The sequence below is a fragment of the Trichosurus vulpecula genome, chromosome 7 (assembly GCF_011100635.1).
Source record: "Trichosurus vulpecula isolate mTriVul1 chromosome 7, mTriVul1.pri, whole genome shotgun sequence".
Lineage (NCBI taxonomy): Eukaryota > Metazoa > Chordata > Mammalia > Diprotodontia > Phalangeridae > Trichosurus > Trichosurus vulpecula.
The window spans coordinates 28,388,656-28,416,534 of record NC_050579.1 but is presented as its reverse complement, the minus strand read 5'-3'; the positions used below and the strand labels follow the sequence as shown (position 1 = coordinate 28,416,534).

The 27,879-nt window shown below is 42.6% G+C and overlaps 1 protein-coding gene across 1 annotated transcript in view; it reads left to right on the top strand.

Moving 5' to 3' along the window:
* LOC118858765 (S-adenosyl-L-methionine-dependent tRNA 4-demethylwyosine synthase TYW1-like) overlaps positions 1 to 27,879 on the top strand; it is a 259,567-nt gene that overhangs the window by 76,436 nt on the left and 155,252 nt on the right. The window contains exons 9-10 of the mRNA XM_036769387.1: positions 1,182 to 1,234; positions 7,214 to 7,332. Of these exons, the coding sequence (XP_036625282.1) occupies positions 1,182 to 1,234; positions 7,214 to 7,332 (172 nt within the window). The remainder of the gene's footprint in view (positions 1 to 1,181; positions 1,235 to 7,213; positions 7,333 to 27,879) is intronic.

Here is a 27,879-nt window from a genome sequence, read left to right as displayed (position 1 = left end):
GTAAGCTGAAAGGAGTATAGAAAAGGGAGCGGCTGTTGTTGACACTCATAGAAAGGATTTCATACTCTTCCCCACCCTAAATTAGAGAAGTATTTTTATGCCGCCTCAGACAGTCTCAGGGTCTTGGGCTCTCCCTGTCATTTTCTTGGCATTGGGGCATTGGTGTCTCGTGTCTAGCATGGGCTGGAGGATGACTTGGAGAAATATTTTTCTGGGCTATACATTTTTGGGGTTTCAATAAGGGTGGATCAGTGGCTCTACAAAGTGGTTTTGTTTATTCTTTCATGCACATCATGTCTCCTGCAAGTTCAGAATACACAGTGTCTAAGTCCTAAGACCCTTTCTTTGCCTGTGGTGGTTGAGAGGCTAGAGAGATTGTGTGTGAGTCCTCTGGGGAGGAAGCAGGAAAGCATGGGACTGGCTCAGGACCACCATGGGCACTAATGCTGTCCACCTTTACCCTGGTGGATCCTGGGCAAGTGCCCAGGACACCTCTTTTAAGACTGTATGTTGCAGGTGGGTCACAGGGTGAAAGGAGTTTGCGTGCTGGGAACTCTTTACATAATGATGTCACAGATTTGAAACCCCTGACCTCTTGAACAGACAAAAACAAGAGCCCTCCTCCCATTTATCTAGCAAGGTCAGGGGGCAAAGCTCTGACGTCACCCTGTAAGGGAGGTGGTAGGAGCCCATAGTCACTGGATGTATGATCAGGCTTGGCTGACAGTGTTCAGAGGTGCTTTTCTCCTCCCCTTTTTATTCTTGGCTCATTGGATTTGGGCCGGGGTGGGGGCAGGGAGAGCTACATTGGGAAATGAAGGGGATGTAAAAAGAGCACCAGGTATCAGTAAAGATTAAATGTGTAGGAAAGAGTAATAAACAAAAGCTGTGATGAATGCTCTCTGGTTTACTGAGAAGGATGCTAGTGCCCAGAGAGCTTGAAGACTTCCTTCCCCCAAGGTCACACAGCTAACAGCAAGCATCTACTACTGTAGAACTTAAAAAAACAACAGCAACCTCCCTTGGGGTTGCATGGGACCTTAGAGGTTGTTTCATCTAACCTCTGACCTCTGATTCCTTCTCCAGCATCTCTGGGGGTGGTCATGGATGAGGGCAGGAATATTTTGCTTGGTGGCATGCAGGCTGGTCCATGACTGATGGAGTTCTGCTTTCCTTGGCAGGTTATCAGTTGATTGGGAGCCACTCTGGAGTGAAGCTGTGCCGCTGGACCAAGGTATTCATTAGATCGTTAAAATCTTCTCAAAATTTGTTCTGCAGCATGTGCATATTTACACACACACACACACACACACACACACACACACACACCCCACACCACCCTCGTACACTATTCCAGAAGTCTTGGTGGCTTTAATGCCTTAACATGACATAAGACTTTTGGGACACCCTGTTTATATATCCGTGTGTATATAATATATAAAATATATTTGATGTTTAGATAAAAATTAAATAGATACATTTATATGAAATATAAATATAAAACATTTGTATAAAATCTATTTTATATAAAACTATATAATTTATATAATACACATATGTGTATATACCCTCACAGAAGTTTACTTTGTAGTAAATTGTCCGGTACCAGGATAGCTCAGTGATGCTGCCTTCAGGAGTCAGGTGCAGGGGTTTGAAGCATGATAGATTTTTGATGTTGTGATACCTGAGTAGCCAGCTATTGCTAGAAAAACCCTGCCCCCAGCCCCTAACTGCAAACCCCAGTCTGCATAAGAAAAAAACAGACTGAGTTCCTGCTGTTTGGCGAGTGTCCTGGGCCCCTAAGACTTTTCCAAGGAATGTAAGCTAATTACCAGGAAAAACCTAATGCCTAACGATCTTCCTTTGTCTGAGTGGGCTCAGAGATGTCTCTATCTTATGTCAACAGACTGAGCTGGAACATCCCTTGGTCTGTCTATGGCCATTAAGGATGAAAGCCTTGGCCCTATACGTTATCTTGAATTATATGACTTCTGCCTTATCTTGAGCCTTCCTTGTTGTGGGAGTTATGGCAAGTTGGACACAGAGATCCTGGGTTGTAATTTCAGTTGACACTTTGTCAGCTATCTGATATGTTGTATCTACAATCTATTAAGGAGGTTCCTCTTATCATGGTCATAAAAAGTACAGGCGTGCTGAGTCTGCAAAATGACATTTCAAGAGATAATTAACCACTGTACCCTGTATTCTCTATATAAACTACACTTTCACTTTAAAACGAGGTCATTTGATTTGGGATGAATTCCCCAAATGGCCGTCGGCTAATAAATTCTCCATTTAAAACTTATACTCTGTGGAGTGTCTCACTCGCTTCTGGTATAACATTGTGACTTCGAATCAACGTTGCTGCTGGTCCTAGCCATCCAAGACAAGAATTTATCAAAAGGAGAAGCTTCTTCTTTTCCATGAAGAGTTAAAAGTGACAGGAGCCCCTGGCAGAAGCAGGAGCCTGGCACAGTTTGCCTTCGGCCCTCTTCCTAGGTGTGTTCTGCCCCTTCCCTGCCAGCACTTGCCGCCACTTGCTGCCAGCAGCCGTGGCTACCAGAGAGTGAAAAGGATGCTGCAGAAAGTGAAAAGAAAACACAGGCCAGGTGAGAGAGTAAAGAACAGCTCCATTTATTATGCAGAGGGACAGGGCTTATATACCCTTTTAGGCAAGCAGAATCAACAAATCCACATGCAAGGCATTTACATAATGCGTGACTTCCTTGAGCTTAGTTCCCCTTTGCATGACTTCCTCATGCTTTTTGTTCCCCTTTTGCTGTAAACCATATTGTGTTAATAGCCCACAGGTGGTGTTTAGCATGGGTGCGCTGTGGGGGTGTTGGAGAGAGCACGTGTATACCAAGGAGGCTTGGAGAGCCTTCATCCTAAACAGCACATGTATGCTGAGGTGGGGTATGGAGAGCCCACATACCCAAGGGCAAGAACAGGCCCCAGGGAAAACCTGGCCTGTATCTATATCCCAGAATGGACTTTGTCAGAGCTGGCCCTCTACACTTCTCTGGTCCTCTGGCCCCACGTCCCCATTCCTTGGGCTTGGCTGTTTTGCACAAAGCAGAAGCAGGTGTTGTGGTTTTTGGCCCAGCTCTACTGACCACTTAAGTTCACCTCTCTGATCCTTAGTTTCACAGAACTTTCTGTAATTTCAGAGGTGGAAGAGATCACATGGAGATCTAGTCCAGCTGGTACCTGGAAAAGAATTACTGCCATGACACCCTCCCCACCCCAGTTGCCTCGTTCAGCCTTTGCTTGAAGCCTCCCAGTGGGGGCAGGGGAGGGAGGGATCAGCCCTAGTTGTTGGGTGGTTTTTCCTTTAGGAAGCCCAACTTTACCTTTCTACAATTTCTACCCATCACTTCTACCCCTGAGGGCAAACAAAGCAAGCCTCAACTCTTCCACATCCTTGAAGATTATGGCTCTTGAAGACAATCGGTAATCAACAAATATTTATTAAGCCCTACTGTGTCCTGGGCACTATGCCAAGGCCTGGGGCTGCTAGTAGAAAGAATGAAATAATCCCTTATATCAAGCTTACCTTCAGGGGGGAAGACAACAAGAACATATGCAAATAAACATAAAATAAAAGCAGAGTAACATTAAAAGTTGTAAAATGCAGGGTAGTTTGGGAGGGAAGGCAGTAGCATTTCGGGTATCAGGAACAGCACTGTGCAGAAGGTGGCAACTGAGCCAAGTCTTGAAGACTGAGAAGGACTCCAAGGTGGAGGGAAGGCAGTCATGTCCCTCTTAAGCCTTCCCTTCTCCAGGCCTGTCAGCACATCACCTGAGGGCCCTGGGCATCCTCTGTCTTCTCCTTCTTCCCAAGTTCCATTCACAGTTCTATACCTGTGTTTGTGGTCGGGGCAGAAGGCAGCAGCACTATCACCTCTTTTTTTTTTCTGGAAGTGATATGTCTTCTCCTGCACTTAAGGATCACATTTACTTAGTCAGCTCTGTCACACTGTTAAAGTCTGCTAAAACTCACAGATTTTTTTTTTTGGAGGGAAGAAGGCAGGGCAATTGGGGTTCAGTGACTTGCCCAAGGTCACACAGCTATTAAGAGTGTCAAGTGTCTGAGGCCAGATTTGAACTCAGGTTCTCCTGACTCCAGGGCCGGTGCTCTTCACTGTGCCACCTAGCTGCCCCAAAATTCCCTGATTTAAAGACAAAGTACAACCTAAGTGCTTCTGGGCAGCCTGACTTTGCCGCCCTCACCCTGGATTGGTGAAGTTGTATTTTTGAACCCAAGTATAAAACTTGACATTTATTGCTAGTCAATTTCATCTTAGTAAATCCAGCCCAGCATTCCCGCTTGTCAAGGTCTTTGGATCCTGACTCTCATCGAGGGTGTTAGCTCTCCCTCCTAGATTTGGGTTCCTTGCTTGTTGGATCAGGATTCTTAGCTCTGCCAATATCCAGATCTCTAATGAAAAGGGTATACAGTGTAAGGCTCGGCAGAATGTGCTGAATACTCAACCTTTCCTTCTAAGTTGATGTCAAGCCATAAGTAGTTGACTACTCTTTGCATCCAGCTTTTTGGAATCCATCTCTTTGTATGGTGCCTCCTCCATATCTCCATCATTTCCAGAATAGCACAAAATGCTTTATCAAATAATTTGATAAAATTTTGGTAAACTCTCAGGTAAACTATCTTGGAGGTGTCTAGCTTGATGGATGTCTATAGACAATTTTATCCTTTTCTCTCTGTTCCTTTAGTTTTTTAAAAACTCTTTTACTTAGATTTGTGAGAAAGAGAGGAGATTCATTCTCAATAGCCTTTGTTGGTACACTTCATCCCTGACCGGGAAGTTATACTGTAGACTGGTCCATCCAGACACCTCAATCTTAGTCTTGGATACCCTCTTCTATGCCAGCTGTTTAATTTCTTTCTTATAGTTTCCTCGTCTATAAGATGAAGGGTTTTGGCTAGGTGCTCTTTATGGTTCCTTGAATCTATAAGTGGCTAAAGCATTTGGCAAATGGCTTTTTGCCCCTAGCTCCATTAATGTAATGATTGGAGAGTAGAGAACAGCAGGATTTGCTGTTCGGGGACTTCGGGGCTTGGGGAGGACATCCAAAGGACTGAGAGATAGAAAACAGTGTAGGTATCCTTGGCCCTTGGTTTACTGGTAGGGGAGAATCTAGGGAACCTAGTTACTGGGGAGTTGGATTGAGGAACTTTTGTCTTTTAATGAGTCTTCCTGACTCCAGGCTTGGCACTCTATCCACTGTGCCATCTAGCTGCCATGTATATGTATATTAAATATACATATCACTAATATATAGAAAGTCAGCTCTGGAGTACCCCTTAGAAATCTTCTAGGCTAAGTCCCTCAATTTGCCCAATGAGGAAGCTGTGATCCAGGGAAGTCAAGTGATTCACTCATGATTACAGAACTAGTTAATTAATCCTTACTTCTAGTTCAGTGTTCTCTCCTCTGTCAGATAAACTTGCAAGTTTTATTTGATTGCAGCATAAACTCTGTTTCTGTCTGCTTAGTCTTTTGCTCATGTATCTTGGTTGTGTGGTCTTCACTTTTAAAAAATAGAACAAACTTTGCTTCTGATCTTTATGATTTTCTTCTGTGGTTATCTTCAAGTTTTGCATTTGAACAGTTTCAGGGTTGTAGCTTCGAAACCTGGCCAGTGAGCCTCATCTGTGGGTGCTTCCCTACTTACTGGGCCACCTTGACCAAGTTCTAGGCCTTTCTGTCTCTAGGTTTTTGCTAAGTATGCCCAGCAGGAATTGTGACGTTGCAAGATTTTGATGTAAACAAGTTCTTGGGAGTCTTCATTTGGGCCATGTAAAAGTCACTTGCTTTTCCTTGATGTGAATACTCAGTTTCAAAGATTTCATTAAATCAACTCAGTGATAACAAAAATGATAGAAACAATATTTAAAAGCACCAGGTGTCCAAGAACAGGTTAGACCCTCCATAGAACATAATCATAGTTGGAGGCGAATGGGATCACTTCTGGTCTGGAGCTGGGGGCAGGGATGCAGTGCCAGGTGGAGCAACTGTCAGCCCAGGCTCTTCCTGAAAGTCTTGGAGGGGTGAGCAGAGGGAAATGGGGCCATTTTCTGGAGTCTCCCAAAGCAAGCACTTTTATTGCCTCATTCATCTTTATGTGGGTGGGGAAGTGATGAATATTGTAATACTCTGTGGTTTTATCATCTGAGCTATATTGAAAACTGTCTTTCAGTGACAATTTAGAAGTCAAGGGATCTGTAACTCTTAGTGAAATGCCAGGCATCTAAAGCAGTGATTAACAAAGTACAGCATATACCCCCCTGAGGGAATGGGAGGCCTTCCCCGAGACTACTGGGCAGGAGAGACTCATGGCTGGAACATGTGTCAAAATCTGGCAGGTTGTGGCCAATTCACATAAATGCACATGTTTTGAAACTATTTTGGGATTTAATATTTGGTTCTAAAGACTAATGACTATATCTGAGCAGTAATATTTTTAGTTTAGAAATAAGACATCTCAAAGCAATAAAAAAACAAACAAACCTCCAAACCACTGTGAGTCCTGAGCAAGAGAGAAGGTGGGGAATCCAGTTACTTTAAACAAAGGACTAGCATGTTGTGGTGATTAAGTCTACTGGTTATTTTATTTCAGCAAGGGACAATCATGAATTGTATGCTGTTGACATGAAATGTATAAATATTTGTTTTGTCACAGACTCTTGGGTCAACTAAAAAATCTGCTCTAGATTATTCTGGATAAGCAAGGTTAGCTTTCATTGTTCACGGTTTCCCAAATTAGTCTGGCTTCTTCAGTCAGTTCATGGATGGATTGGAAAACCAAAACATCCCTTCCATTCCTTCTTTGCAGAGGTGGTGGACTGGGGGTGTGCAATATCGCACCTACTGTCAGATATTGTTGAAGTGTTGGTTGGTTTTGTTGAACTGTTTTTCCTCTCGTTGGCTAGGGGGAAAAGGAGGGATGTATTGGGAAGGGGATAGGAAAACAAAAGATATCAAAAATGAAAATCAAAGGTCTTAGGGCCTTTGTTGCAGGTTTTAGTGTTACTGCACCCCAGGGCCATTGCATTGGACTGAATAAACAGGCCCCTTGGTGCTATCTTCTTCCTCTCCCTCTTGTCCTTTTTAAAATAATTAATGTCATAATTTCAAACCCGCGATTACTGGATGCAAATTAATCTGCCATTCGTTTTGGTTTCTCACAGTCTATGTTGCGAGGCAGAGGAGGCTGCTACAAACACACTTTCTATGGCATTGAAAGCCATCGCTGCATGGAGACCACCCCAAGCCTGGCATGTGCAAACAAGTGTGTCTTCTGCTGGAGGTAAGAGGCTCGCCTTGGTTCTTTGAGAATGAACACTGGGAGTGAAAGTGGGGCCTGGGCATGAGGCCAGAAACCCTTTGTGCCCACTGTCTTACAGACTGCCTTCTGGTTGTTACTAAGCCTTCTCTGCCTAAAATCAGTGCATCTGGGCACCTGAAAATCGGTAGAGGGGGCCATGTGTTTGTGATAAGCAAATTGCAGCGCCTCACCCAATGCTTTCCACTTGGTATAGGTACTTAATGAGTGTTTGCTTAATCAAATTCTGGAAAGAGTCCTGGAGTAGACCGGAAGGGCTTCTGGAGTGCTTGAGCTGAGGAGGGAGAGCATTGGCTCATGTGAGTGTGTGTGCTAGGTGGGATGGAGGCCTGTTGGACCTGAAGGAGAGTAATGTGGAATTATGGTGGAGGCAGATTGTGGAGGCCCTGAATGCCAGGCTGAGGCCCAAATACTCTAACCTGGAGCCATTGATGGGCTCATCAGGTCTTCTGAGCAGGGCAATGGCATGGAGGGAATCTAGGAAGAGATGAAAGGTGGGGGACCATGTAGGAGGTTGTTAAGTAGTCCAGGTGAGAGGTAATGAGGGCACAAAGTGAGACAAGTGGGTGGAAGTCAGAGGGAGGCATGTCCTAGCTTTCAGTAAGGAAGAAATTTCTAATGACTTTGCACTGCACAAACACAGAATAGGCCGCCTTATAAAATGGTGAGCTTTCCCTCCTTGGAAATGGACACCAGACCCTGGGTGACCCCTGAGGGACGTGACCTCTTGGGTCCTCTCCAATTCTAAGTTCCTGTGATTGAAATATTGCTCTATATAACTTCCCTTCTCTGTTTGTCACTGTCCCCATCTGTCAGATAGGGATGATAATACCTTCCTCACCCACCCAACAAGGTTTTTTTTTTCTTTTTTTTTTAAATTTAATTTATTTATTTAACATATTTAGTTTTCGGCATTGGTTTTCACAAGAGTTTGAATTACAAATTTTCTCCCCATTTCTACCCTCCCCCCCCACTCCAAGATGGCGTATATTCTGGTTGCCCTGTTCCCCAGTCAGCCCTCCCTTCTGTCACCCCACTCCCCTCCCATCCCCTTTTCCCTTCCCCTCTTGTAGGGCAAGCTAAATTTCTACTCCCCATTGCCTATGTATCTTATTTTCTAGTTGCATGCAAAAAACTTTTTTTTTTGTTTTTGAACGTCTGTTTTTAAAAACTTTGAGTTCCAAATTCTCCCTCCTCCTTCCCTTCCCACCCACCCTCCTCAAGAAGTCAAGCAATTCAACATAGGCCACATGTGTATCATTATGTATAACCCTTCCACAATACTCATGTTGTAAAAGACTCACTATATTTTGCTCCTTTCCAACCCATCCCCCTTTATTGAATTTTCTCCCTTGACCCTGTCCCCTTTTGAAAGTGTTTATTTTTGATTACCTCCACCCCCATCTGCCCTCCCCTCCATCCTCCCCCCCTTTTTTTATCTTCTTCCCTCTTCTTTCCTGTGGGGTAAGATACCCAATTGGGTATGTATGGTATTCTCTCCTCAGGCCCAATCTGATGAGAGCAAGATTCACTCATTCCCCCCTCACCTGCCCTCTCCCCTCCTCCCAGAGAACTGCTTCCTCTTGCCACCTTTATGCGAGATAATCCACCCCATTCTATCTCTCCCTATCTCCCTCTCTCAATATGTTACTCTCTCATCCCTTAATTTGATTTTATTTCTTTTAGATATCTTCCCTTCATCTTCAACTCACCCTGTGTCCTCTCTCTCTCTCTCTCTCTCTCTCTCTATGTATATATATACACATAGATATATACATACATACACATTCACATATATATATACATATATATAAACATATATACATATATGCATATTCCCTTCAGCTACCCTAATACTGAAGTCTCATGAATCATACACATCATCTTTCCATGTAGGAATGTAAACAAAACAGTTCAACTTTAGTAAGTCCCTTGCAATTTCTTTTTCTTGTTCTTTTTCTTGATTACCTTTTCATGCTTCTCTTGATTCTTGTGTTTGAAAATCAAATTTTCTATTCAGTTCTGGTCTTTTCACTGAGAAAGCTTGAAAGTCCTCTATTTTATTAAAAGTCCATGTTTTGCCTTGGAGCATGATACTCAGTTTTGCTGGGTAGGTTTTTCTTGGTTTTAATCCTAGCTCCACTGACCTCCGGAATATTGTATTCCAAGCCCTTCGATCTCTTAATGTAGAAGCTGCCAGATCCTAGTTTATTCTGATTATGTTTCCACAATACTGAAATTGTTTCTTTCTGGTTGCTTGCAATATTTTCTCCTTGATCTGGGAGCTCTGGAATTTGGCGACAATATTCCTAGGAGATTTCTTTTTGGGATCTATTTGAGGAGGCGATCGATGGATTCTTTCAATTTCTATTTTGCCCTGTGACTCTAGAATATCAGGGCAGTTCTCCTCAATAATTTCTTGAAAGATGATATCTAGGCTCTTTTTTTGATCATGGCCTTCAGGTAGTCCAATAATTTTTAAATTATCTCTCCTGGATCTATTTTCCAGGTCGGTGGTTTTTCCAATGAGATATTTGACATTGTCTTCCATTTTTTCATTCCTTTGGTTCTGTTTGATAATATCTTGATTTCTCATAAAGTCACTAGCTTCCGCTTGCTCCAGTCTAATTTTTAAAGTACTATTTTCTTCAGTGGTCTTTTGGACCTCCTTTTCCATTTGGCTAATTCTGCCTTTCAAGGCGTTCTTCTCCTCATTGGCTTTTTGGAGCTCTTTTGCTGTTTGAGTTAGTCTATTTTTTAAGGTGTTGTTTTCTTCAGTGTATTTTTCAGTATTTTTTTGGGTCTCCTTTAGCAAGTCATTGACTTGTTTTTCATGGTTTTCTCACATCCTTCTCAATTCTCTTCCCAATTTTTCCTCTATTTCTCTAACTTGCTTTTCCACATCCTTTTTGAGCTCTTCCATGGCCTGGGACCAGTTCATGTTTTTCTTGGAGGCTTTTGTTGTAGGCTCTATGACTTTGTTGACTTCTTCTGTCTGTATGTTTTGGTCTTCTTTGTCACCAAAGAAAGAATCCAAAGTCTGAGACTGAATCTGGGTGTGTTTTTGCTGCCTGGCCATTTTCCCAACCAACTAACTTGACCCTTGAGTTTTTCAGCGGGGTATGACTGTTTGTAGACTAAAGAGTTCTATGTTCCACGTTTGGGGGGGATGTGCCAGCCCTGCCACACCAGCACTGCTCCTTCCCCAAGAACCCCCAACCTGGACTGGGCTTAGATCTTCAGCAGGCTCTGCACTCCTGCTCTGATCCGCCACTTAATTCCTCCCACCAGGTGGGCCTGGGGCCGGAAGCAACAACAGCTGTAGCTGCCCCACCTCCACTGCCCCCGGGGCTGGAAGCTGAACCGGGAACTTCTTCCACTCCGCAGCTTTTCCCACTAACCTTCTCTGCTGTCTTTGGTGTTTGTGGGTTGAGAAGTCTGGTAACTGCCGCAGCTCACTGATTCACTAGCTTCTGGTCTGGTTGTTCCTTGCAGCTCACACTGGGCTTGGCTGGGCTCGGCTCCCCACGGCTCCCCTCTGCTTCCAGCTCCGTGTGGGATAGACCTCACCCAGAGACCATCCAGGCTGTCCTGGGCTGGAGCCCTGCTTCCCTCTGCTGTTTTGTGGGTTCTGCCATTCTAGAATTGGTTCAGAGCCATTTTTTATAGGTTTTTGGAGGGACTTGGCAGGGAAGTCACGCTAGTTCCTGCTTTCCAGCCGCCATCTTGGCTCCGCCCCACCCAACAAGGTTTTTTTAAACACATAATTTACTTAGTTGTCTTTTGTTTTAAACCAGTCAATTTTCCTTATCTTCCTCCATCCCCTCAAAGCTCTCCTTGTGACCAAAAAAGAAACACCATTTAAGTAAAACCAGCTAATCCTTAAACTGTACCTGATTGTGTTGGGCTCGCCTTTGTTGTCTGGAGTCCCAACCTCTCTGTTGGGAGGGAGAGCAGTTGGCCAGGACTGAGACTGCACAGCCCAGTCGTCAAGGGGGTTTTTGGTGTCATTGCCCTTTGCAGTATCTTAGCCCTCCTTGTTCTCTAGGTCTGTTTTCTTCACTGTGTGTTGCCTCATCAAAGTCCTCCCACACGTCTTGAAATTGCTCATGCTTGTTGTTTCTGATGACACAGGAACGTCTCATTGCACCCCCATTGGCCTGTTTGTTTAGCCTTCCCCCATCGGTGGGAACTCATCTTATTTGCTTTTTTTTTTTTTTTTTTTTTTTTTTTTGTGCTTCTGTGAGTATCTGGTCTTTCTTGTGTTGCCTCCTTGACTACACATGCCAAGGAGTGGGATGGCTGGGCCAGAGGCTCTGAACACTTGAGTGACTTTGGTTGTGAAATTCCGGATGGAGGCAGAAAGGTAAGAGTGGAAGGTGCTAGATTTGGAGCCAGAGGATTTGAGGCAGAATCCCATCTCTGCTGCTCCTTCTCTTTGTGATCCGAGCATGTCACTCATCATTGGTCTAATGAAATGGTTGGAATAGATGACCTCTTAGGTCCTTTCCATCCCAATGTCTGTGATCCTGTGGTCATATGATTTCCAGAATTGGTTGGATCATTTCACAGCTTCACCAGCAGTGTATTAATGTGCCCCTCCAACACTGACCCTCTCTCCTTTCCTCCCTCCCTTCCTTCCTTCCTTCCTTCTTGATTTTTAAGGTTCCCTCTAAATCTAAGTACTGTGATCTTAAGTTTCTAAAATTTTCCATGGTGAAATTGGAATAGCATGACTACAGAAGGTATTTCAGAAGAATTTTTAAAAAACCTATAGAAGTCCTTATGAACTTGAAGTAGTATGTTTGAAGAACCCCCTCCCCAAAGGAACCTTACACTGCTGTGTGCAGGGGGCTTTTCTTCCCTCCCTTTTTGCCCAGGCTCCTGCTTATTTGTGTTGAATTCTTCAGCTGTTTCTAGTTTCTCAGAAATAATGTTCTCTCCTTCAGAAAAGAGCTCTCCATGCTTTGGGGTCTCAAATAAGGAAATTAGGATGCTGAAAGGATACATTTAGGTGTTACAGACTGATTGGAAAAAATATTCTAGAGCATCCTGCTTTTCAGCTTGTTCTGTTTTATCTTGTGTGGGGTTGGGTGTAAGCAGTTTTCACGAAATTGGGAATTTGCAAATGAAGAGATTGATGAAGTTTCTGGGGAGGCCCCTCTCTTCTTCTGCACCTGATGATCCTCTCTCTGTATTACCAGGGACCCCACTAGCTCTTGTTCTTTTGTAATAATATTCATAAATTCTCTTCCTTTAATTTTGGTACATACTAGAAAGCTAATTTCTCAATTTGCAACTGACTTCCTACAAAGCAAATAATTTTTCTGATTGTCTGTAATATTGCCATCCTAGCTTATTTATCATAGTGTTTATAATGAAAATTGGCCTCACTAGAACATTTAATATCCCCTTTACCAATATTGTGTGGTCTACACAATTAAAAGAATTGAGAAGCAAAAATGTGTGCACAGGAATAGGGCAGTCTTCTGTTCAGGGTGGTTTGATGGAGTTAGCTGTGGGACCTTGTGGGCACTTGAATTATATCCTGGTTAAGACTAAATAGGAAATCACTAGGCATTTCTAGCCTAGTGCTCATCGTTTTTCATTCTAAATTTGCTGGACAGGATGGGCAGTCTCTGCTTGAGGCCCTGACCTTGGGGAGCACATGCTTTGCATTTCAAGATTAGAAAGTGAATTAGCAGGGCTCTGTAGAGAGCTTATGTCCTACACATACTACCTGTCTTGAGCCAGCCATGTCCCTTCCCACACTAAATTATGAGTACTAAATTCACTCACATTAAAAAAAAGAAGCAAATTACAAAAGCTTCACAAATTCATTAACTTAATGAGCTTGTAGAAAGACATGACTAAATGTAGCCTTTCATCGACCAAGCCTGCCGGTAAAGAAATATTAATATATTAACTTTTAAAATTAGAGTTTACCATCTGTTCCATCTGAGGATACACATCAAAAAAAATCCTAGTAAAATATTGTTTAATAACTTTCATAAACTTTTTCTTTTCTCCTATTTGGAGAGATACTCTGAATTTATTTTTAAAATTTTCACAAAGTCCACAGAGTTCTAGTGCCTAGAGCAGGGGTGAGGAACCTGCAGCCTGGAGGCCACATGTAGCCCTTTAGGTCCTCAAGTGTGGCCCTACCCCTGGCCTGGAGCTTCCCTTTGTTTAGGCCCTTCCTGCCCTAGAATGTTCCTCTGCCATGCTGGCCTGCTTCTCCTTTTGGGGAACTCCATTTTGGGGATGAACTCAAGCTGTCCACTCTTTGAATGAGGCAGCTATGTTTCTAGCTTTCTGGACTTTCCTGTCGGACCCCAGTGTGGGCACTTTCTCCACCCATTTCTGTTTATCAGCTCCTTTTTGTGGTTGTCTGCTCCTTTTAGAGTATAAGCTCCTTGGTCCTGTCTTTTCTTTTTGCTTTTATTTGTATTCCCAAGGCTTTGCATAGTGACTGGCACAGAGTAAATGCTTAATAAGATACTTCTTGCCTGCATTGCCTGCCTGCCTCAGCTTAGTGGGAAGCAAGGAGAGGGGAGGGAGGTAGAATGGCCATAAGTCTTAAATTTTTTTTTAAATTAAAAAAATTCTGTACTTAAACACTAAAAGAAAAAAAAATTTCCATATAGACAGTAGAATGTTAAAAAAAAGAGAAAAAATGATTCCATGTGAATCTGTGAATGTCTATTTCATATAGTTTACTTTTGGCTATTGGTTTTTGAAGGCCATGCCAGTGGAGTTCAAGCTCTGGGAGGACTCACCAGGCTGGGAAGGCTTGGAAAACAGTCCAGTTTGCTATCCTAGGAACAGCCTGGCAATTAAAACTTTTGGGAAATGGGAGTGTTGAGTGTGTCTATATCAGTTTTTTATCCAATGTTAATTTTTCAGTGCTAACAGTTTGTTTCAGCAGGTTGGCCTGGATTTGAGCTCAGGTATTCTTGATTCCAGGCCCAGCACTCTATCCACTGCATCACCTTGCTACAGAAGTTATTTTGTATTTATTTAGAAGATAGATAGAAAATAATTTCAGGAGGGTAGGCTAACAACTAGGAAAACTAGGATAGACCTCTGGTAGAAAATGGAGCCTGAACTGAGCCATCACAGAATTTGAAAGTTGGAAGTGACCTCATTGGCTATTCGATTTAATTCCAAAGGAAGCTCCATGACAAACCTGAGTTTGTTGTTGTGGAATCGCTTCAGTCCTGTCTGACTCTTCCTTACCCCATTTAGGGTTTTCTTGGCAAAGATACTGGAGTGGTTTGCCATTTCCTTCTCCAGCTCATTTTACAGATGAGGAAACTGAGGCAAACAGAGTGAAGTGACTTGTCCAAGGTCACACAGCTAGTAAGTGTCTGAGGCTGGATCAAACTTCCTGACCCCAGGCCCAGTATTCTGCCCACTGCACCACCTGAGAGTCATCTTGTTGTTTGTCTTTCGTTTTCAAAGAGGACCAATGATATCATGGGGTGGTATCTTGACTCCAGCACAAATTGGATTTAAGTGAGGGGCAGTTTTCCTTGATAATTTCTTGAAAGATGATGTCTAGACTCTTTTTTTTGATCATGGCTTTCAGGTAGCCCAATAATTTTTAAATCACCTCTCCTGGATCTATTCTCCAGGTCATCAGTTTTTCCAATGAGATATTTCACAGTGTCTTCCATTTTTTCATTCCTTTGGTTCTGTTTTATAATATCTTGATTTCTCATAAAGTCACTAGCTTCCAATCTAATTTTTAAGGTGGTATTTTCTTCAGTGGTCTTTTGGACCTCCTTTTCCATTTGGCTAATTCTGCCTTTCAAGGCATTCTTCTCTTCATTGGCATTCTGGAGCTCTTTTGCCATTTGAGTTTTTTAAGGCGTTATTTTCTTCAGTATTTTTTTGGGTCTCCTTTAGCAAGTCATTGACTTGTTTTTCATGGTTTTCTTGCATCTGTCTTGTTTCTCTTCCCAATTTTTCCACTACTTCTCTTACTTGCTTTTCCAAATCCTTTTTGAGCTCTTCCATGTCCTGAGGCCAATTCATATTTTTCTTGAAGGCTTTTGATGTAGGCTCTTTGACTTTGTTGACTTCTTCTGGCTGTATATTTTGATCTTCTTTGTCACCAAAAAAAAGATTCTAGAGTCTGAGTCTGAGTCTGCGTCCTTTTTTGCTGCCTGGCCATGTTCCCAGCCAACTACTTGACCTTTGAACTTTTTGTCAGGGTATGACTGCTTGTAGAGTGGAGAATGCTTTGTCCCAAGCTTTAGGGGTTGCGCTGCTGTTTTCAGACCTACTTCTACTCCACTTTCACTGCAAGCTCTGCCACAGCAGTGCTCCTTTTCCCCCAAGAACCACCAACCAGGATTGGGACCCAGACCCAAGCGGGGCAAAGCAAGGCCTGCTCTGGTCTGCTGCTTGATTCCTCCCACCGTGTGAGCCAGGCACTCTGGAAGCAGCTGACCCTGGAGCTCTGGAAACAGCCACAGGAGCTTCCTGCTGCTGCTGTCACCACCGCCTACCACCTCCACCACCCCCAGAGCTGGGGCTGGACTGCTTTCTAACTGGATCTAGCAGTTTTCCCATTAACTTGCTCCATGGTCTTTGACGTTTGTGGGTTGAGAAGTCTGGTAACTGCCACAGTTCAATGATTCATGGCCTGCAGGCTTGCTCCACCTGACTCCTGGTCTGGTTGGTCCTGGTGTGGCCCACGTTGGGCTGTGCTCCATGCTGGGCTGCACTCCGCTCCCAGCACCGTGTGATAGACCCTTCCCAGCAACCATCCAGGCCGTCCTGGGCTGGAGACCTGCTTCCCTCTGCTATTTCTTGGATTCCGCAGCTCTAGAATTTGTTCGGAGTAGTTTTTTACAGGTGTTTGGGGGGATTTGGGATAGAGCTTAAGCAAGTCCCTGCTTTCTAGCTGCCATCTTGGCTCTGCCCCCCAAGAGTGGTAGCTGCTGACCCATAAGCCAGTGTTTTGGAATATTCCATATGTACTGTGAGGGCATCCTTGTTGGGAGTTTAGAAGCCAACTTGGTGGGTGCTTGCCAGTGATACTCTACAGCAGACTGCATCTTCAGAGACACCATGACAGGTATGGAGAGTACAGAATATCACTATGCATCATGTTTTTAATTGTATTATAGAAACAAAAGTATTTGATTGACTAGAGCAAAGAGCTCCTGATGAGCCACCACTTGTGCGTATGGAAACTCATCCTAGGTTCCCTGAATCTTGTAATGACAGAGATAACTTTGACTATGCTTGGTCATTAATTGGAAGTGAGGAATAATATGGGAATGTTGCTTGCCCAAGGTGCTTACCATCCTCTTGGAGCATGTCCAGTGCAGAGTACAGATGGAAGAGATTTCTTGTAGATGGCAAGACTTTCCAGATGCTCCCCTTTCTAGGTGACATTTTCCTGATCATGTCAAGCCCTGCAACATTGCACAGGCTCCTTAATGAGATTCAGAGTTGTTCGAAAGAGTTCAGCCTCACTACCCACAGAGGAACAATTTTGTTCCTGAAAGAATGCCTCTGGTCCTGCCCATGCTGTGCATTTGAGTGGACGGCCCACAGAATCAGTCCTTCATGACATAGATCTTGGACAGACATTCCACATGGACAATGAGACAGGCCCAGAATTGAACAGGAGGAGGAAAGCAGGCATACTTGTCTTTCTGAAAATGCACAATACTTTTAAAGATTGCAAGCTTTTCTTTGAAACAAAAGGCCTTCTTTTTTAATATTATTCCCACCATGTTGTCTGCCTTTGAGTCATGAGACCCCAGAGACTTGGTGTACAGGTTGCACCAAGGGCCCTGGAGATGCTTATGGGGCAGATGTAGTGGGTAAACTGTGCTCAAGAATCGGGCAGGAAAATATCACAGAATTCTTCTGAGAAATTCAGCAATAGAAAATGAGGTGGGTTTTTTTGTGCAACCTCAAGAAATATATAGGGTGATGGTGCTCAGGACACTCTTGCAGATGATCTCCCCCACCCCTCATGTAATATTTCTGGAGAGACTTGGACAAACATTGAACAAGACAGGAAGGTGTGGGGAGTGGGTCACAATCTTCATCTTTGGGAGTGTGGAATAATGCTAGTGAGGTCACAGATACAGTAAGTAGCCCCTGTTATTTCAAATGGACTTTATTTTTTCAAATTAAATTTTCTTTCAGTCAATAAAAATCTGCCTCTTTGCCTTTCTGTTTCTCCCTACCCCCAAATGAAAAAGAAAAGCAATCCCCCCCGCCATACACATACATTATGAACATATATTGTTAAGCAAAAGACATTTTTGCTTTGGCCGTATCCAAAAAGATCTATGTCTCAGTCTGCGTTGAGTCTGTCATCGCTGTCAGGAGGCACGCAGCATGTTTTACCGTGACTCCTCTGAAGTCAGTGATGGTCATTTTGTGTCGATAAGAGTTAAGTCTTTCAAAGTTGTCCTTACAATATTGTTATTTTATAAGCTGTTCTTTTGGTCCTGCTTACTTCACTCTGTGTTAGTTCATACATGTCTTCTTAGATTTCTCTGACACCATCCCTATCATTGTGTCTTATAACACAATTGTATTTTATCATATCCACATACTGTAATTTGTTTAGTCAATTGGCGGAAAACTCAGTTTCCAGTTCTTTGCTACCACAAAAGTAACTTCTACAAACATTTTTGTATATATGAATCCCTTTCCTCATTCTTTTATGTCTGTGGGTGTATAGGCATAATACTAGTATCACTATGCCAAGGGATATTCACAGTTTAATAACTTTTTTGGGCATAGTTCCAAATTGCTTTTCAGAATATCTGGACCAGTTCACAATTCTGCCAGTGGTGCATTAATGCACCTGTTTTTCCATAGCTCCACCAGCATTTGTCATTTTCGTATTTTTTAACCGACTTTGCCAATCTAATGGATGTAAGGTGACCCAACAGAATTGTTTTAATTTGCCATTCCCCAATTGAGAAATGGTCAAAGGATATGAACAGGCAGTTTTCAGAGGAAGAAATTAAAGCTATCTATAGGCATATGAAAAAATGCTCTGGATCACTACTGATTAGAGAAATGCAAATCAAAACAACTCTTAGATACCACATCTCTCCTGTCAGATTGGCTAAAATAACAAAACAGGAAAATGATAAATGCTGGAGAGGATGTGGGAAAATTGGAACATTGTTGCATTGCTGGTGGAGTTGTGAGATGATCCAGCCATTTTGGAGAGCAATTTGGAACTATGCCCAAAGGGCTATAGATATATTCATACCCTTTGACCCAGCAATACCACTTCTAGGGTTGTATCCCAAAGAAATCACACAAGCGGGAAAAGGACCCATATGTACAAGGATATTTATAGCAGCTCTTTTTGTGGTAGCCAAGAATTGGAAATCAAAGGGATGCCCATCAATTGGGGAATGGCTGAACAAGCTGTGGTATATGAAGGTGATGGAATACTATTGTGCCATAAGAAATGGGGATGATGCAGACTTCCTAACAACCTGGAAAAACCTACACGACATAATGCTGAGTGAGCGGAGCAGAGCCAGGAGAACATTGTGCACAGCCACAGATATATGGATCCCGTGAGGACCAACCCTGACATACTTCGCTCTTCTCAGCAACCTAAGGGGCAAGGGCAACTCCAGGGGACTCAAGATGGAGAATGCTATCTTCATCCAGAGAAAGAACTGTGAAGTTTGAATACAGACTGAGGCGCACTACATGCTCGCCTTTTTTGCTTCTCTTTTGTTTTTGTTTTTGGGTTTTTTTTTTTTTGGTTCTGTTTCTTCTTTCTCATGATTCATTCCATTGGTCAAAATTCTTCTCCACAACTTGACTAGTGCATAAATTAATTCAATGCAAAGTTATACATGACAGTTATATGAGATTCCATGCTGTCTTGGGGAGGGAGGGGAGAGGGAGGAGAGAAAATCTGGAACTCAAAACTATGTAGAACCGTGTGTGGTAAACTAAAAATAAATAAAGAAATTAAAAAAAATGAAAAAAAAAGAATTGTTTTAATTTGCATTTCTCTAATCATTAGTGATTTAGAACATTTTTCATATGCTATTGATACCTTGAATTTCTTTCTCTGAAAACTGTTCTCATCCTTTGACCATTTATGAATTGGAGGATGGCTCTTATTCTTACAAATTTGATTCAGTTCTCTATATATCTTTGAAATTAGACTTTTATCAGAAAAATCTTTGGAAAGATTTCTACCCCCCCCCCTCACCCCCCTGCCATGGGCTTTATGCCAATTATTTTTAGAATTTGATGTTGAAAAGGTCCTTCCTTCCTTCCTTCCTCCCTCTCTTCCTGCCTCTCTTCTCCCCTTTCCCCCTTCTACTCTTCCTCTCTTTCCCCCTCCCTTCTTCTGTCTCCTCGCCTCCCCTTTCTTTTCCCTTCCTCAAGGAGCTTACATTCCAATTGGGGGAGCAGTGGCTAGGAAAGGTAGTTATGGGGGAAATCACAAAGATGAGGAATAGAACTCTTTCCAGAGGCAGTGGTAGTTGTGATTTGATTTCATTTCTCAGAGAAAGAAGTGAAAAGCTGGGAGTAGGAGTGGGGAGGGAGGTGGGAGGTGCATGCACGTGGACCATGTTTGGGTCAGTCTTTACACTCTGCAGTGTTTGAGTGTGCTTGGCTGCAGCTGACTATCCCGTTGCTGAAGGCTGTGTTTTTTGTTGTTGATTACTGTGATTTTTGATTATACCAAGGTCTTTCAGATGGGTTCGATTTCTTTCTTGGGTGACGTGTGAGTCCACACAATTACCTTAGCCCTAGTCCTGGCCTCAGTTAACCCTTCATATAGGATATGTGTGTAGTTTTTTTGGCCAAAATAGAGATTCAGAAGTGATTCCGAAATTGGTTCTAGGTTGTGTAGAATCCAGCTGTCCTGACATTCTGGGTAGTGCACATTCAAGCAAAACCTGATTTAATGTTATGTTTTGGCAGAAGAGCTAAAATCCAGTGAATTAAAGGCCGGTGATTAGGTTGAAAGTATACCCATGTGGAGACATCAATCAGTCAAATGCGATTTAAATTGCTGGATGCTTTCCTGTACTTCTGAGTTAGCAGTTAAGCCAATCAGAAGGAAATATTCCCCAAATGAACCAGCCAAAAATTCTTGCCACAAAATTTGAGTGTTTTATTTTTCCAAAGGAAATAATAATATGGCCAACAACTGGCTTGCTTCTCTTGAAGCAAGGATGGATGTCATTGCTTTTTCAGAGAAATCTAAGTGTTTCATTAGTTCTGAAAAGTCTTATGTGGCCCATCTTGATAGTTTTGCTAAGAAAGAGATCTCTCGGTGAGCCAGGGGAGTCCAGATCCTTCATGACCCTTAGGAAAAATGTTAAATTGTGCCAATGCTGTCCTCTGAGTAGGAATCAGTACTTCTTCTTTTGGTCTCTTATTAAAAAAGGGTATTTTATCTTCTCTGACAGTTCTTTCACCAACCCTATTCATGTTTCACTAACACCTTTTGGTGACAAGAGACACATCTGTCAAGATGGTTTGCAAATGAGACTGGGGAGATTGTGTGTAGTTATGCTAGAAGAGAAAATGCTTCTCTATCTCCCTGTCTCTTTGTCTCTGTCTCTCTTTCTCTTTTCCCTCACACAATAGATAAAGCGAAGTCTATGATAGATTTCTTTCTGGGTGATACCATTTTCTCCTCTACTCAAGTGTTGTCATTGATTTGAGTTGGAATATTTCAGAGATAAAAATAATGCCTTCCTTGGTTATGTTTTGCAGTAAATTCATTTGACCTCCAGCTCTTCCATTCTGACCCTTCTGTTATATCACTTGATAAAGCTTATGGCGCTTAGTCAAGGCAGCCGGGTCCTGTGTCCTGTAGTCTTGTATCTTTGTTCTCCTGAAGCATCTGCATTCCACGGGAAATGGCCTGATTAATTTTTAAAGGCATATTGTGCAATTGGTAAATAAAAGTTTATTTCTGATGGGAATATAGATGAGATCCAGTTGTAGAACACATTGCTTTGCTAAAGGAGGACTGGAGCAATCTCAGAAATCCCTATTCCATTCAGCTGTTATCTTTCATCAGTTTTTCATCACTGTTTGTTCAGAGGAATGGGACAATTGAGTTCCCTGGACATGTTTGGAATTGGCAAATCCTTTCTTGCAAAAAAAGTATGTTGTAGGTTAAAGTAGAGAGGAGAAGGAGGCGATGTGGTCGCAGCTCCCCTCAAATCCAAAAATCCTAAAAAAACTCTTCTAAATCTCCTTTTAGTTAGGTGATATTAGTGAGAGGTCACAGAGTCAGTTGGAAAAGAAGCAGAAGACTTAGGAAATGTGTCTTTGATAAATGGGAAATCAACTCCCACCACTGTGAAAATCAACTTTCCTCTTCCTCTTAGCAATTAAACAAGTAATTTTTTTTGACAGGTAGAGTGATGACATAAGTAGAATATTTTAAAAAGTGACAGCTGAGGGAACATGGAGGTTGATAGTGAACAAAAGTCCAAATTTGGTTTTTTCTCTGCCAACTTTCCTCACTATACGGGAAAACTTTGGAAAGGTTTATGTACCGAAAAGCAACATGGTATTGTGACTAGAACTCCCACTTGGAATCAGGAAGACCTGGGTTTGAATTTTCTCTAAAATATTTACTGGCTTGGTCACCCTGGGTAAATCGCTTGATCTCTTTGGGCCTCAGTTTCCTCATCTGGTAAATGACTAGGTTGGAGTCAGTGACCTCCAAGGGTTCTTACCTATCTCTGATGTGAGCAATCAGCCAGTCAACAAGAATTTATTCAGTGCCTGCTATGAGCTAGGCACTGGAGGGAGAAAGAGAAAATGAGTTTACATTCTAATGGAGGAGGGAGAATATTAGCAACTGGAGAGATTAGGAATTGTTTCACGTAGAAGGTGGTGCTTGGGCTGAGCCCTGAAGGAAGCCCATGACTCTACTTCCTTTCTTTTCCCTCTTTTCTTGATGCAGCAGTCTGGCTTCCAGCCTCATCATTCAATGGAAATTGCTCTTTGCCAAGTCACTAGTGGGTTCTTAATTGTCAATTCTAGTGGCTGTGTCTCAGGCCTCATCCTTCTTGACCTTTCTGTAGCAGTTGACGTTGTCAACCTCCTCCTTTTCCTCTCCGGGTTTTCTTTTCCCCTCTCCCTCTTGGTTCTCTTGTCTCTCTGCTCCTCCTCTGTCCCCTTTCTTGGATTTTCATCTCTGTCGCATCCACTAACTGTAGGTGTTCTCCAAGGCTCAGACCTAGTTTCTTTTTACTCTTCATTATCTCTCTTGGTGAACCCATTGATCCCCGTGGGCTCATTTCTCAACTCTGTGCAGATGATTCCCAGATCTACATATCCAATCCTAATCTCTGTCTGAGCTCCATCACAGATGACCTCTTAGACATTTCCAACTGGGTGTATTGTAGCCAGCTTCAACTCAACATGTCCAAAACAGCTCATTATCTTTTCCCCCAAACCACCTTTCCTCAAAACTTGTGATTGCTATGATCACCACCATCCTTCTAGTCACCTAATCCTCAATTTTGGTATTCAGTCCCACATATCTAATTAGTTGCTACATCTTGTAACGTCTTCCTCTACAGCATATCTCACATACGTCCCATTTCTTTGCACTTAGACAGCTGCCACCTACTTCAGTCCCTTAACACCCCTTTACCTGGACTATTGCAACAGCCTCCTTTTTTCTTTAAAAGGATTAAAATTTTTTTTTAATCAATGAAAATTCACATACTTCTTCCCTGCTTCCATTGACAATGAAAGAAAAACAAAGCCTCTGTTACAAAGATGTGAGGTTAACTGGACAGATTTCCATGTTGGCCTTGTCCAAAAAAACCCCCAGGTCTTGCTCTGCATATTTAAACTATCGCCTCTGGCAGAGCGTGTGTTGCGTGTTTCATCCCAAGTGCCCTAGAATTGTGGTTGGTCATTGCATTGATCAGAGTTCTACAGTCTTTCAAAGTTGTTAGTCTTTACAATACTGTTGTTACTGTAGAAACCGTTCTACTGGTTCTTCTGTTCACTTAACACGGCATCCATCCATACAAGTCCTTCCAGGTTCTCTGAAACACTTTGCCTTATTGCTTCTTACAGCATAATAATACTCCATCACATTTGTATACCTTAACATGTCTAGCCATTCCTCAACTGATGGGTACCCCTAAGTTCCCAAGTCTTTGCCACTTTTTTTTTGTACGTGTTTAGATAGAATTTGTTTTGTTTAGGAATAATCCCTCCCTTAACTTACCTTCCCTCCCTTCTCTTCTTTTCCTCTTATTTTCCTGTTGAGCAAAATGCACTTTTATACATGTGAGTGAGGTTCAAGTGTTACCTGCTCCCCTGACCCATTCCTCCTTGTTTGTATAGACCTTCACTCCTGAACTCTTGATAATGTGTGATGATTTTCCTCATCCTTCCTCTCTCCTTCCCTGTCTAGTGTATTCCTCTTCCATTCCCTTTCCATCTTTTCTTTTAAGGTCATCAAAACACAACAGAATCACTCCCGGGCATCTGTCTAATTAGATTCACTCTATAACTCTTGATGATGACCTGAGGGGACACACACATCATTTCATATTAGAATGTAAACTATTTATCCTTGCTTAATATCTTATAATTGTTTGCTCATGTGTACCTTTTTATGGTTTCGACTCCTTTGTTTGTACTTCCAAGTTTCTTTGCAGCTCTGGCCTTTTCATCAAGAATACTTAGAAGTCCTTTACTTCATTGAAGGTCTGTTTCCCTCTGTAGGATTATATTCAGTTATTCTAGGTAAGTAATTCTCGATTTTAAGCGTATACCTTGATATTTAGGCACATCATATTACAAACTCCTTGATAGCGATGGCTGCTAAATCATGTAGACTACTGACTGTGACTCCTCAGTACTTGAATTCTTTCTGTCTTCTTGTAGTATTTTTTCTTTCACCTGGAAGCTCTTTGTTTCAACCAATGTTCCTGGGAATTTTCATTTTGGGCTTTGTTTCAGGAAGTAACTAGTGGATTCTTTTTTTTTTTTTTCCCCACTTTGTTTTCTGGTTCCAAGAGCGTGGGCAGTTGTTTGGTTTTTTTTTTTTGTTTGTTTTTACAAATTTCTGAAATATGATGTTTAGGTTCTTTTTTGGTCATGGTTTTCAGGTAGTCCAATGATTTCAAAATTAATTCTCTTAGATCTCATTTCTAGGCACATTGTTTTTGTTTTGAGACCCCTTACATTTTCTTCTGTTTTTTTTTTCTTTTCATTTTTTGAATTTATTTTAATACTTAGTGTCTCATGGAGTCATTAGCTTCTACTTGGTCCATTCTAATTTTCAGGGAGTTTGTAGCTTGGGTAGAGTTTTTATAGATCTTGTATCAGGCTAATACTTCTCTTTCTGATTCTTTCCTCGAATGCTTTCATTTCTTTTCCAGTTTTTTTCCTATAGTACTCTCATTTTAATTATGCAAACATTTTTAGGGATTTTAAAAAAAATTTCTTGCTTCATCTCTTCCAGGAATTCTAGCTGAAGTTGTGCCCAATCTGTGTTTTTCTTTGAGGCTTTTCTTGTAGATATTTTGGAGTTATTCTCTTTTTCTGGGTTTCTATGTCGAGTGTCCATATTACCATAATAACATTTTTGTGATGAGTTTTTGTTTGTTTTTTTTTTCCCATTCTTCCAACCTACTTCCTAACTTCAGACTTGGTGTTAGGGCAGGGCTCTCTGTACTTCTGGAGGGAATGTTTGGGTTCTGCTGCTTTCTTGGGGATTTCATGTTGAGTTATTCCAGGCTCTAAAGAACAGCTCAGGCTGGGGACCAGCAAGCTTTCAGTTCTCTCAAAGTGGCCTGAGCCAGGACAAACTGTAATTTCTGCCTTCTTGGTCTAAGCTCTGTAAGTTCTGGATCTGGATTTGGGTCTGAGCAGCACTCATGGGATTGGCCCCATAGATTGCTGCTAGACTCCTCCACTCTGGTTCAGAGTGATAGAAATGCAAGCTCCTTTTCAGTGTGGGATTCCTGCCTTGATTGTTCACCAGCCAGCTTGCACCAAGACCATGCACTTGTAGGGTCACAACAACACAGCTGCGTGCTTTTGAACTTGCTGCTTTCTTAGCCTAGGGCGTGCAATTGCTCCTTACCCTGTAAAGCCATCTATAGGTAAAGGTTTCCTCCTCAATCCACCATGAATCTGGAATGGGTTCATGAGCAAGAGAGGTGCCAGTTGTCCTCTATTTCTGCCCCTCTCTGCTGGATCTGGGACCTCTTCTTGCCCTGATGCTAGTCTTGGGTAGACCCAGTCCTCAGCATCATAGACATCTCTGTCTGTTTCCCTATGCTGACCTGACTTGAAAAGTGACTCACTGGGGGTGGAGCCAAGATGGCAGCTGGAAAGCAGGGACTTGCTTAAGCTCTCTCCCAAATCCCTCCAAGCACCTGTAAAAAGTGGCTCTGAACAAATTCTAGAGCTGCGGAACCCACAAAGTAGCAGAGGGAAGCAGGTCTCCAGCCTGGGATGGCCTGGATGGTCACTGGGGAGGGTCTATCACATGGTGCTGGAAGTGGAGAGCAGCCCAGCGTGGGCCAAACCAGGACTAACCAGACCAGGAGTCGGGTGGAGCAGGCCTGCGGGCCATGAATCATTGAGCTGTGGCAGTTACCAGACTTCTCAACCCACAAACGTCAAAGACCATGGAGCAGGTTAGTGGGAAAACTGCTGAATTGGGGGTGAGAACAGTCCAGCTCCAGCCCTGGGGGTGGCAGAGGTGGTGTGGTGGTGGCGGCGGCAGAAACAGGAAGCTGCTGTGGCTGCTTCCAGAGCTCCAGGGTCAGCTGCTTCCAGAGTTCCTGGCTCACACGGTGGGAGGAATCAAGCGGCAGATCAGAGCAGGAATGTAAGGAGCGCTTTGCTGGCGCAGAGGCAGGTTCTCTTGCTTTGCCCTACTTGAATCTGGGTCACCATCCTAGTTGGCAGTTCTTGGGGGAGGAGGAGTGCTGCTGTGGCAGAGCTTGCAGTGACAGTGGAGTAGAAGTAGGTCTGAAAACAGCAGCGCAGCCCCTAAAGCTTGGGACAAAGCACTGTCTCCTCTACAAGCCGTCATACCCTGAGACCTCAGTATTAGGGTAGATGAAGGCAATATACATACATATATATATATATATATATATACACATATATACATGCATACATATATATAGATAGATAGATAGATAGATAGATATAGGCAGAGGGCACAGGTTGAGTTGAATATGAAGGGATGATATCTAAAAAAATAAAATCAAATTAAGGGATGAGAGAAGAATATATTGAGAGAGGGAGAAAGGGAGAGATAGAATGGGGTAAATTATCTCACATAAAAGTGGCAAGAAAAAGCAGTTCTGTTGGAAGGGAAGAAGGGACAGGTGAGGGGGAATGAGTGAATCTTGCTGTCATCGGATTTTACTTGAGGAGGGAATAATATACGCATTCAATTGGGTATCTTACACCACAGGAAAGTAGGGGGAGGGGGATAAAAAAGCAGGGATGATAGAAGGGAGGGCAGTTATGGGGAGGAGGTAATCGAAAGCAAACACCTTTGAAAAGGGACAGGGTCAAGGGAGAAAATTGAATAAAGGGGGGCAGGATAGGATGGAGGGAAATATAGTTAGTCTTTCACAACATGATTATTGTGGAAGTGTTTTGCATAATGATGCATGTGTGGCCTGTGTTGAATTGTTTGCCTTCTTAGGGAGGGTGGATGGGAAGAAAGAGGGGAGAGAATTTGGAACTGAAAGTTTTAAAAGCAGATGCTCAAAAAAAAAGTTGTTTTTGCATGCAACTGGGAAATAAGATATATAGGGAATGGGGCATAGAAATCTATCCGGCTCTACAAGAAAGTAAAGCGAAAGGGGATGGGGGGGGCATGGGGTGACAGAAGGGAGGGCTGACTGGGGAATGGGGCAATCAGAATATATGCCATCTTGGAATGGGGGGGAGGGTGGAAATGAGGAGAAAATTTGTAACTCAAAATCTTGTGGAAATCAATGTTGAAAACTAAAATATGAAATAACAAAATGTGAAAAATTAAAAAATAATAAAAAATGAAGGAAAAAAGAAAAGAAAAGTGACTCACTGATTTTTTTTCCTGGATTTCCTGATTAGAATTCAGTCTGGTGCATTTTGTAAATCTCAGTGAAGGAATTGTGTGGTAGAACTCGTATGTAAGATCCTGCTGTTCTGCCATCTTGGCTCCATCAAAATACCCCCTTAACTGATCTCACTGCCCCAAGTCTCTCCCTATTCCAGCCCTTCCTCCACATCACTGCTGTAGTGGTTTTCCTGTATCATAGGTCTGACCATATTACACCTATCCCCTGAGTCAATAAATTCTTCTGACTTCCTATTACAACTCAGCTCTAATGTAACCTCCATTTGACTTTTAACCAATTGGCTCCTTCCTATCTCATTAATCTTCTTGCTCATAATTCCTTTTTACCTATTCTGTGGTCCAAGCATGCTCTTCCTCACCCTTAGGGCTCTTCATTCCTGTCTCATACC